Source organism: Ovis aries, chromosome 7, assembly GCF_016772045.2.
Source record: "Ovis aries strain OAR_USU_Benz2616 breed Rambouillet chromosome 7, ARS-UI_Ramb_v3.0, whole genome shotgun sequence".
NCBI classification, from domain to species: domain Eukaryota; kingdom Metazoa; phylum Chordata; class Mammalia; order Artiodactyla; family Bovidae; genus Ovis; species Ovis aries.
The window spans coordinates 53,013,592-53,026,026 of NC_056060.1; the positions used below are offsets into that span (position 1 = coordinate 53,013,592).

A 12,435-nucleotide genomic window follows, 5' to 3' on the forward strand; every position below is an offset into this window, starting at 1 on the left:
ATGAATTTCTTATTTTTAAAATGTTGCTTTTTACCTGTTTTAAAGGATTTGGTAATTTTAATTTTTACAGATTGAAGAAGAAGAGAGGAAAAAAATAGAAGATATGAAAGAAAATGAACGGATAAAAGCAACTAAAGAATTGGAAGCCTGGAAAGAATGTCAAAGAAAAGCTGAAGAACTTAAAATAATTCAGAGAGAAGAAAAATTATATCATCAAGAAAAGCAAATGGAAGAAAAGAGAAAAAAATTAAAACATAAATGTCTTACTGGGAATTCAGCATCTAAAAATTTTGCCACAAAAGGTATGGTGATTAACAGCTTCTGGGAAAGTGAGTCATGTTAGTGAAGTATGTATGTCATTGTGTGTGTGTGTGTGTGTGTGTGTGTGAGAGAGAGAGAGAGAGAGAGAGAGAGAATCTGTCCACAGTATTAGGTCATTATTTTAGTATATGATGTGCTACAATACAGAGAGTAAGGTAAAAGACTTACTTCTTCCAGAAAGTAATTAAGTTTTCATAATAAAATGAGCAAAGATTCAATATTGTTTTTTTTAATTTTATTTAATTTTATTATTATTTTTTATTTATTTATTTATTTATTTTTTAATTTTAAAATCTTTAATTCTTACATGCGTTCCCAAACATGACCCCCCCTCCCACCTCCCTCCCCACAACATCTCTCTGGGTCATCCCCATGCACCGGCCCCAATATTGTTTTTACTCACGTGCTTTCTTTAGACTTTTAGGCAAGTGTTATATTAATTATGTGTTTAACTCAGGTACAGTAAGACTTGGAGTGAATTAGCAGTACCAGGAACATTCATTTATTTCTTTAGAGATAAGAAACTAGGAATTTCATTAAAAGGTCTTTTATTCATGTAACTCAGGAAAGCAAGTGCTAATAAGCAGATTTAGTTGTAAACAGATAAGGACTCTTCTGGCTTTTGATTCTGGTATTTTCAAAAATAAGTGAGAGGACATTTTTCTTTATTCAAAACTAAAAGTTTGTTTTTATCTGATATTAGATTATTAAACTTTGTTTTGGGTTTATTTATGTTTACAAAGTGAAACATTTTGTAGTAAAATCTTACACAATAGTGACTTCATATTTCTTGGGTGATTACTGTATGTCAGGTAATTTTATTGATTGTTATCACTGATTTCTCACAATAGCACTTGGAGTAAGTGCTGTTATTCTTTTTTGCTTTATTTTGTTATTCTTATTTTAAAGGAAAAACATGTTTTGAAAGGATAAACAACTACCCAATAAGCAAACCTGTAGGATTTGAACCCAGATCTGTCTGATTCTGAAACCTGTGTTCTTTTCAAAGGCTTTATGTCTTTACTACTATAACAGTGAGATCTAGCATGTTAAAAAGTCATTTATAGTGAATATTAAGCAATAGCCATTATTAAATTTATATATTTTTCATGGTTTAATATTGACATACCAGTTAACTACTATGCTATCTCCTTTAATACCATTTCAGCAAAATATTGATACAGCTAGAGAATTTGAAAACATTTCCTTCCAAATTTCAAATACTGCTAGACAAATTGATTGTTTTTAAATACTGTTAGAACCCAAACATACTTTTATAGGTATGAGATATCCTGAAGATGCTCAGAAAAAAATTCATCCATGGATATAAGGGAAATTAAACATGGCAGAGGGAAAAAATACATGTCACCTTTTTTTTTAACTCTAGAAGTCTTCCCCCGCCCCCTTATTTCAGTTGTGTCATTACAGATGCCTGACAAATGTGGTTACTTTCTTCCATCTTGTTCATTCATTTAACAGATATTTTTTTACTGCATGTCTCCTCTGTGCTAGAGTTATGGAATATACATTTATGACTAAACATATGGCCAGTGCCTTCAAGGAACATATACTGTTGTAGATACAGGAACATATACTGTTGTAGATACAAACCAGTTAGCTGGGATTTGTACATAACCACTTTAAAAAAATTCACAAACATCTCATTGGTCAATAAAGTTGGACCTCTTGAAGCGGGAAACTTGGCCACTCCTAAAAAATCTAATACTACTGTTTCAATGTCACTGTTAACTAAAAATGCTCATTTGATAGCATTTTTAACTATAGGAAGCATATTGTATTATTTTCCCCAGAAACATTCTTTAGACAAGCTACTTTTGTAGTATATATAGAATACAGATGGCGTGGCAGGTACTGTAGCTTGCCTACTCACTGTGTACTCTCCTTTTCACTGACAGAATCATGACTTGGGGGTGGGGAACAGAAGAAATGTGTCCAGCTAAAAAAACTTAACTCTGGGAAATTTGACTATTGGTTGGATATTTGAAGAAATTAATGAATAATTATATTTTTTTCTTTACATGTGATAATGATATTATAGTTAGATTTATAAAGTCCTAATCTTATAGAGGTGACTACTGAAATCTTTATTGATTAAAAAATACAGTGTCTGAGGTTTGCTTCAAAATAGTGTGGTATGTGAAAGTGGATAGAGGTAATGATGAGTGGTGTTGGCTATGAGTTGATAATTGAAGTCACGTTATGAATGCATGATGGTGATTATTCTTTCCTGTCTACTTTTGTACATACTTGAAATTTTTTATTATAAAATGGAAAAAAATTAAACATCAAACAGTGAATCATTTTTCCAAGTAATTTTAAATTAGTTAAAAAAAAGAAAAAAGGAAAACAAAATTCACCTTCAGCTCCCTCAGACTCTCTTGTAGCCAAGTGACATGTGTATGTCACTTGTATATGCATGTCACTTGTATGAAAGAGGAGAGCAAAAAAGTTGGCTTAAAGCTCAACATTCAGAAAACGAAGATCATGGCATCCGGTCCCATCACTTCATGGGAAATAGATGGGAAACAGTGGAAACAGTGTCAGACTTTATTTTGGGGGGCTCCAAAATCACTGCAGATGGTGATTGCAGCCATGAAATTAAAAGACGCTTATTCCTTGGAAGGAAAGTTATGACCAACCTAGATAGTATATTCAAAAGCAGAGACATTACTTTGCCGACTAAGGTCCATCTAGTCAAGGCTATGGTTTTTCCTGTGGTCATGTATGGATGTGAGAGTTGGACTGTGAAGAAGGCTGAGCGCCGAAGAATTGATGCTTTTGAACTATGGTGTTGGAGAAGACTCTTGAGAGTCCCTTGGACTGCCAGGAGATCCAACCAGTCCATTCTGAAGGAGATCAGCCCTGGGATTTCTTTGGAAGGAATGATGCTAAAGCTGAAACTCTAGTACTTTGCCCACCTCATGCAAAGAGTTGACTTATTGGAAAAGACTCTAATGCTGGGAGGGATTGGGGGCAGGAGAAGAAGGGGACAACCGAGGATGAGATGGCTGGATGGCATCATGGACTCTATGGATGTGAGTCTGAGTGAACTCCGGGAGATGGTGAACAGGGAGGCCTGGGGTACTGCGATTCATGAGGTTGCAAAGAGTCGGACACACTGAGTGACTGAACTGAACTGTATGTATATGTATGTCACGCATACACATATATATGTAGGTACCTTGACACATGTATGTCACTTGTCATACATATGTATGACATGTAGCCAAGAATCCCTTAGAAGAAATGGAGTAGTCCTCACGGTCAACAGAAAAGTCTAATATGCAGTACTGGGGTGCAATCTCAAAAACGACAGATATGATCTTGGTTTGTTTCCATGGCAAACCATTCAACATCACAGTAATCCAAGTCTGTGCCCCAGCCACGAATGCTGAAGAAGCTGAAGTTGAATAGTTTTATAAAGACCTTCTAGAACTAACACCATAAAAAGAAGTCCCTTTCATCATTAGGGATTAGAATGCAAAAGTAGGAAGTCAAGAAATTCATGGAGTGTAGGCAAGTGTGGCCTTGTAATACAAAATGAAGCAAGGCAAAGCTAACAGTTTTGTCAAGAAAACACACTGGTCATGGCAAACAACCTCTTCAACAACATAAGAAATGACTCTATACATGGACATCCCTAGATGGTCAATACTGGAATCAGTTTGATTTTATTCTCTGCAGCCAAAGATGGAGAAGCTCTCTACACTCAGCAAAAACAAGACCTGGAGCTGACTGGCTCCAATCATGAGCTCCTGATTGTAAAATTCAGGCTTTAATTGAAGAAAGTAGGGAAAACTGCGAGGCCATTCAGGTATGGCCGAAATCAAATCCCTTATGATTATACAGTGGAGGTGACAAATAGATGCAAGGGATTATATCTGGTAGACAGAATGCCTGAAGAATTATAGATGGAGATTCATAACACTGTGCAGGAGGCAGTGACCAAAACCATCCCCAAGAAAAATAAATGCAAGAACGCAAAGTGGTTGTCTGAGGAGGCCTTATAAATAGCTGAGAAAAGAAGAGAAGTGAAAGGCAAAGGAGAAAGGGATAGATACACCTAACTGAATGCAGAGTTTCAAAGAATAGCAAGGAGAGATAAGAAAGCCTTCCTCAGTGATAAGTGCAAAGAAATAGAGGAAAACAATAGGAAAGACTAGAGATCTCGTCAAAAAAATCTAGAGATACCAAGGGAACATTCTATGTAAACATGGGCACAATAAAGGACAGAAATGGTACGGACCTAATAGAAGCAGAAGATATTAAGAAGAGGTAGCAAGAATACACAGAAGAACTGTACAAAAAAGATCTTCATGACCCAGATAATCATGATGGTGTGATACTCACCTAGAGCCAGACATCCTGGAGTGTGAAGTCAAGTGGGCCTTAAGAAGCATTACTGTGAACAAAGCTAGAGGTGATGGAATTACAGCTGAGGTATTTCAGATCCTAAAATATGATGCTGTGAAAGTGCTGCACCCAACATCCCAGCAAATTTGGAAAACTCAGCAGTGACCACAGGACTGGTAAAGGTCAGTTTCTATTTCAATCCCAAATAAAGGCAATGCCAAAGAATGTTCAAACTACCATAGGTTGTGCTCATTTCACATCCTAGCAAGGTAATGCACAAAATCCTTCAAGCTAAGCTTGAGCAGTATGTGAACTGAGAAATTCCAGATGTACAAACTGGATTTCGAAAAGGTAGAGGAACAAGAGATCAAATTGCCGGCATTCATTGGATCATAGAGCAAGGGAATTCCCAAAAAACATCTACTTCTGCTTCATTGACCACACTAAATCCTTTGACTGTGTGGATCACAACAAACTATGGAGAATTCTTAAAGAGATAGGAATACCAGACCACCTTACCTGCCTCCAGAGAAAACTGTATGCAGATCAAGGAGCAACTGTTAGAACCAGACGTGAAACAACTGATTTGTTTCACATTGGGAAAGGAGTATGTCAAGGCTGTATATTGTCACCCTGCTTGTTTAACTTCTATGCAGGGTACATCATGCAGAATGCTGGGCTGGATGAATCACAAGCTGAAATCAAGAGTGCTGCGAGAAATATTAATAACCTCAGATATGCAGATGGTATCACTCTGATGGCAGAAAGTGAAGAGAAACGAAAAAGCCTCTTGATGAGGGTGAAAAAGGAGAGTGAAAAAGGTGGCTTAAAACTCAGCATTCAAAAAACTAAGGTCATGGCATCTGGTCCCATCACTTCACAGTAAATAGAAGGAGGAAAATAGAAGCAGTGACAGATTTTATTTTCCTGGGCTCCCAAATCACTGTGGATGGTGACTCTAGCCATGAATTTAAAAGATGCTTGCTCCTTGGAAGGAAAGCAATGACAAATCTAAACAGTGTATTAAAAAACAGATATCACTTTGCTGACAAAGGTCTATATAGTCAAAGCTATAATTTTTCCAGTAGTCATGTACTGATGTGAGAGCTGGACCATAAAGAAGGCTGAACAGTGAAGAATTGATACTTTCGAGTTTTGGTTCTGGAGAAGACTCTTGAGAGTCCCTTGGAGAGCAAGGAAATCAAAGCAGTCAATCCTAAAGGAGATCAACCCTGAATATTCATTCACTGGAAGGACTGATGCTGAAGCTGAAGTTCCAATGCTTTGGCCACCTGATGCAAAGAGCCGACTCATTGGAAAAACCCTGTGCTGGGAAAGATTGAGGGTAAGAGGAGAAGGGGGCAATAGAGGATGAGATGGTTGGATGGCATCATTGACACGCTGGACGTGAGTTTGAGCAAACTGTGGGAGATAGTGAAGGACAGGGAAGCCTGGTATGCTGCAGTTCCTGGGTCACAAATAGTTGGACATGACTTAGTGACTCAACGACAACAGCAGGCTATCATTTTTCATTTTTCCCCTCAAGTTTTTCCACTCGAGAGTTCTTAATTTTATTTTTCCATGTTCTGGTACATTTCTGCGAGTAATTTACTCAGAAAAGATGGCTAGATGGTGCATTTACTTAGTTCTTAAATATCTAGGAATGTCTCCTAGTTTCATAAGTGAATAGTAGTATACTGGGTATAAAATTCTTGGACATAGTATTAGGTAGGTTCAAGCCAATTACTGAAATAAGAGGTCCAAAGTCACAAAGTCATAGATCAAATAAGATGATGATGTAACGGTCATCAGTCTAGGCCTGATTGATGTCTTTGTTCCACAGGGCCTTCCAGGCTGGTGGGTTAACATCTGTTGTACCATTATTTGGCTTCCATCTCTGGGTCCAGGGTGGATAATGCAGTTGGCATTGTTTTTTAGCCAGTGGGGTGGGGAAAGAAGATGTCCGCTGCAAGTAGATTTACCGGTTAAATGATGATCTGTAAATTGTATACATCGCTTGTATTCACATTCTGTTGTGTCAGTTTGGCACATAACTACACCTACTCTTTAACAAAGAGGGGAAAATTGATACCATACTGGATGATAACATTCCCAGCCACAACCATCTATAGAAATTGTTTGTTTAAACTTTTGTTGATGTTACTTTCTAGTTTGAGTCCTTATTCTTTCTTTCCTATCCCCTTTTTCCGCCCTTTGAAATGTTAATTGAGGCCCTTTTCAGTTTTTCTTTAAAGTGGAAATTTTATATCTTAATTATATGTGTTCATTTTATATCAAAGATATAAATTCTGTCATATTTGTAGAAAATCATTTTTGATCAGTTTTGATATTTTCATTTTTTAGTACCTTTCCTTCCTTTTACTTACATAGTTTATATTCTAACATATAGATTAATATCTTCTCTGATATTGACTGAACAATTATTATATCTAACTGCCTTTGTACAGATGTATAGCTTTTTATCATAACTCTTTGCCTGTTCCCATTAGCTTTCTCTAATAACTGAAAATCTTTTCTGTTATTACCAGGAAGCCTATAGAAGATACTGCTATAGGAGCTTGTGGAAAGTGATGACTTTGCCTAGGTACCCTCCTGTAGAGTTGACATAGGTTATAAGAGTGCCGTCCTCTATAGTGAATATAAGACACTGTGTGTTTTAACAAAGAGAACCCCAGAAAAGTAGCTGAAGTCATTGATTAAAGAACAGATAACTAGCTTCCATAATTTCAATGAGGAATTTTACATTGCTTCCTGTAGAAAATATGTTTGGATTATATGTATAGGATTTTAAAAGTAACTTTAATGGGTAAAAGTTGGGTAAAAAAATGGGTAAAAGGTAAAAGTGCCTTAAGTCTGTTTGATTGTTAACTAGGAAATAAAAGATAAATAACTTAGTTGCTAATGTTGTTTTTGAAGGGAGAAATTCAGGAAATATATTTTTTGAGAAGTTAAAGGAAGACAATATTCCTGCTCCTCGCTCTGTTGGCAGTATTAAAATCAGCTTTACTCCTCGAGTATTCCCGACAGCTCTCCGGGAATCACAAGTAGCAGAAGAGGAGGAGGTTAGTACACTTGCTGTTAAGTTACAGTGACCACAGATGAGAATACTTAATTTTTTATTTCATGTATTGAAACTTACTGGATCTGAATTTTTAAAGTATTCATTGCACTAAAGATATTACTTCATGAAAAAATTTAATATTTCTTTTTCAGAAAAATATATTTTGCAGGATCTATTTTTTTGGCTTCAGAATGCTGATGAGAAAACATTGATTTAGTAGCGTTGTTGCTTATTCTAGAATATAATCTGTTGCATGTGCATTTATTTTATTAAATACATCATTTTCCATAATAGATTTGTAAACTCTGGGCTCTGTGTATTGTGGTAAGAAAAGATTTTTAGATTTATTACAACTATATTCTTACAATTAATTAGTAATGTCAAGACATTTGGCATTGATATCTTTCATTTATAAATTCCTGAGCTCTGGGATTTTGAATGTCATGTATTTAGTTGTATAAGCATGAAGAATTCTAAGAACTTGCTTGTATTTATTTATTTTTTACTATAAGGTATGAACTGATACCTCTCTCAGTTAAAAAGTTGTGAAAATAATTGAAATTTCTTAATATATAATGATAATTTATAAATATTAACTTTTTTCTTAATATTAGCAATATATTTCTATATTTCATTATTTATAAAAGGATTTCTATAACTATAAAATTATAATCATTTAAAAAATAATCTATATATTTTTATAATGTAAAAATACATATATATTATAAAGAAAAGTAAAATAATATTCACATGAACTACCAGAAATTTGGACAAAGTTTGCACTAGAAATTGTTATATATTTGATTTTAATCAGCTAGTGAAATTTAAAAAAAAACTTGAAAATGTATAAAAGCTGGAAGTTTAAAATCACCATCATCAAATATTATATCAGTCTGCTTAGAATACTATTACTAAGTACATAGACTCGCTGGCTCTAAGAGCAGACAATTATTTCTCACAGTTTTGGAGGCTGAGAGGATATGGAGGTGGGGTGTAGAAAAGAGCATGCCCTCTAGTTTCTTTCTCCCCTTATAAGGATACCAATCCTGTCTTGGAGGCCTCATCTTCATGACCTCATCCAAACTTAATTATCGCCCAAGGGCCATAGATCCAAATACCATCACATAGGTGGTTAGGGTTTCACCATACGAATTTTGGAGCACACAGACATTCAGTGCATAACAAACAGTATTTCCATGTTATGTAGGAAGATGGGAAATCTAAAAGGAATGGTTAATAAAATAATACCTTTGTGTCCTTCATTAAACTCATTCTCATTTCAGTGGCTACATAAACAAGCAGAGGCACGAAGAGCAATGAATACTGATATTCCTGAACTTTATGATTTAAAAGAAGAGGAAAAGAACCCAGAATGGTTGAAGGACAAAGGAAAGTAAGTTGTTTGCACCCTGGCCATGAGACTTATTATAAATCTATGTATATATTAGTACTTATAACATTTTCTAGATGTCTTGACATATATGTGAATGTGATTGTTGGGAAGAAATAATGTAAGTATGCCAATTATGTAGGTAGCACCTCTGTGTTTAAAAAGTCAGATCCTATAACAATTAAATGAGATTCTTATTTTTATTTGCTTTTATATTTAAATGTCATGGAAATGAAAAAATATAACATCTTTTAAACTGCTTATTAAAGTCCCTTTTGAAATTACTCAGTGTTTGACATAAGTCCTTGCTAATACGTCCCTTAAAATCATGGTTCTTCAAAACTAGAATTACTTTGATTAGTCATATCAATCTTTGAAAGCTTATCAGATTAGCTTGTTGCTGTCATGACCTAAATGGGTGGGATGGAGTGATGGGGTGGAAGGTTCAAGAGAGAGGGGATATATATATATATACACACACACACATACAGTGGATTCACTTCATTGTACAGCAGAAACTAACACAACAGTATAAAGCAATTATCCTCTAATAAAAGATTATCAAATCCGTCTATAAATTATCATTTTATGTCTAGACAATCTTTTTATTTATTTATATGTAACTGTAAATTTTTGACAGTTATCAAAATAATGAATTCTGGTATGTTCTGTGGCAATTTGAGTTCATATTTTGAAGCAATTGTAGATATTATTTATTATATCTTATTTTGTATGTTTGTATTATTTTTCTGTTGCTGCCATAACAAACTGCCACCGACTTATTGGCTTAAAATAATACTAATCTATTATCTTATAGTTCTGGAGGCCAGGAGTCTAAAATGGGTTTTACTAGCCTAATATCAAGTATCAAGTGCAATCCTTCTGGACCCTGTAGGAGAGAATCTGTTTCCTTGGGTTTTCCAACCTTGAGACCACCCGCATTCCTTGGCTTATGGCCCCAAACCAGCAGTTGCCTTACTCTAGCCTTTGCTTCCATAGTCACATCTCCTTTTCTGACTCTGGCTCCCCTGCTTCCCTCTTTCATTTATAAACACCCTTGTATTTATAATCCAGGGTACTCTCCTACATTAAAATTCTTAATCACATCTGCAAGGTTCTTTCTAACTAGCCATTTTAGGTATTCACAGGTTTTGGGGAGTTAGGATGTGGCTATCTGTGTTTTCCTAGTCTCATCTGTTCTCTGTTCTTTCCTGGTCTTTTTTCTTATCTAAAACACCACCAGAGATTGATCTGTGGAGTTGAGCTGGAGTTGAGTTTTTCTAAACAGAAGCCTGAGGCTCACAGGTTTGTTCCCCTTACTCCCAAGAGTAATCCCTTCTCCTCTTTCTCTTCTTTCTTCTCTCCCTTCCTCTCAATCTTTTGAACCATTAAATAAATATCTGTTGATTATTTATGGTTTGTCAGGCTGTAGGGTAGGCTCTGAACTACAGAAATAGGGAGAGAGTATGCATATACAAATACTACAACACTGTATGGAAAGTGCAATACTTAGAAAGCACATGATAAAATGAAAGTACACAAGAGGGGCACTTAACCTTAAAAGAAGGAAGGTAGTTTCAGGAAGAGCTTCCTAAAGAATATAGCACCTGAGTTCCTCTTAAAGATAGGTAGAAGTTTCAGGAGGAAGGGAGAGAAAGGTGTTCATTTTAGGCAGAGGATACAGTGTGAGCAAAAGTTCAGAGACAAGAATAGTGTGACATACAGGCCAGGAACTGTGGGTAGCTTACTTTTTGATAAAACATAAATTTGAAGCTAAGAATAATAACACATGAACCTAGAAAAATAGGCAATGGCCTTGTATTATTCTTAAATTTTATTCTGTAAGGTGGAGGAAAATGTGTTCAGTAACTAAGGTGGAGGTCTTGAACAATGACGTTGTAGAGGGGGGAAGTCAAGGGCAATGTGAGAAATATTCAGGAGGTAAAATAGGGAGGACTTCTGAGTGACTGTTGAAGAGTAGAAGAGTAGTTGTAGACATCTTCTGGGTTTCTAGTTTAAAGGATTGATTATATGCCACCAACTGAATTAGAGAACACTAAAAGAGGGCCAGTTAGGAGGGAATGTAGGTAAGGTCAGTTTTGAATAGGTTGAGTTAGAGATGTCTTTTGGTCAAGCTGACAGTGTCCAGCAAGTTTGAAACCCAGAGGACAGTCCAGCCCTGTGTTATCGATTTGGAGGTCATCAGCATTCATGCAGCAGTTGATTTATAAGAGTAGGTGTGGTATCTAAAAATAGGGTATAAAGGGGAGTAGTGGCCTAAGGCTAGAACCCTGTGATCCATCAGTATTTGAAGATCTGGTAAAATAAAGTAGTACACAGAAATACTCCCAGAAGCCGACGGAATAGAAACTTTTAAGAGTTTTTTCTGTCTTGTTCTTCTCTAAAAGTTCTCCAGACAACAATGCTGGAGTGGTTCATCATTCCCTTCTCCAGGGGATCTTCCCAACCCAGGGATAGAACCGGTCTCCTGCATTGCAGGCAGATTCTTTACCACCTGAGCCACCAGGGAAGCAAGCCCTCTTTACAAGTAGAAAAGATTCAAAAAGATGTGCAGATGAGACAAAAGAAGTGGTTGAAATGTCCTCAAGAAGAGTGGGGAAAAACTCAGTCAAGGCTGATGGTGAATGGATTATCTTCATTTTGTTATTCTTTTTCCTTTCGTTAAAAGTTGTGTTCATTTTTACACTTTATAATAAAGATATACCTTTTGAAAAAAATTTACACTGCACATCAAATGAAAGTTCCCCTTGGTTTTTACCGTCTGCTGGCCTTCTGCCTTCCCGGCCCCTCAGATATATCCAGTCTAAATATTTAATTGCATTTGCTTGTCTTTAAGCTGTCATTGTCATAATCACAGTTATTACATTCATAGATTGTGATAGGTTACCAGAGCTTTGCAAATACAATTTCATTAAATCTTTACTACTGTAGTTAGCTAGGAACCACTGCTTTTGCAGTCATTTAACAAATGTTTATCGTAAAGCTAGCAGCTTTACACAAACTGGCTCTTTTAATTCCTTCAACAGTATAGCTAGTTGTATATTATTATCTTTACCCCAAATTTCTAAAATATAGAAAGAGGGCTAGAGAGGTTGAGAAATTTGGCTAAAGTGGTGGTTTATAAATAAAACCAGGATTCAGTCCCACGTCAGTATGATTACAAAGCTTTTGTTCCAGATAGTGTTGTATAGCCCTCACAGATGAATAAAATTCTTGTTGTCCTTTTGTTCCGATTGTTTAGCCTTAG

At 35.8% G+C, this 12,435-nt stretch overlaps 1 protein-coding gene across 9 annotated transcripts in view; it reads left to right on the plus strand.

Annotated features, from left to right (window-relative positions):
- Positions 1-12,435, plus strand: part of DNAAF4 (dynein axonemal assembly factor 4) — a 65,691-nt gene that overhangs the window by 37,193 nt on the left and 16,063 nt on the right. For all 9 annotated transcript variants that reach the window (XR_009601219.1, XR_009601220.1, XM_004010592.5 and 6 more), the window contains exons 4-6: positions 71-302; positions 7,633-7,778; positions 9,061-9,170. Coding sequence is in view for 7 of the 9 variants with exons in the window: in XM_004010592.5 (XP_004010641.1) it covers positions 71-302; positions 7,633-7,778; positions 9,061-9,170 (488 nt within the window). In the remaining 2 variants the exon portion in view is untranslated. The remainder of the gene's footprint in view (positions 1-70; positions 303-7,632; positions 7,779-9,060; positions 9,171-12,435) is intronic.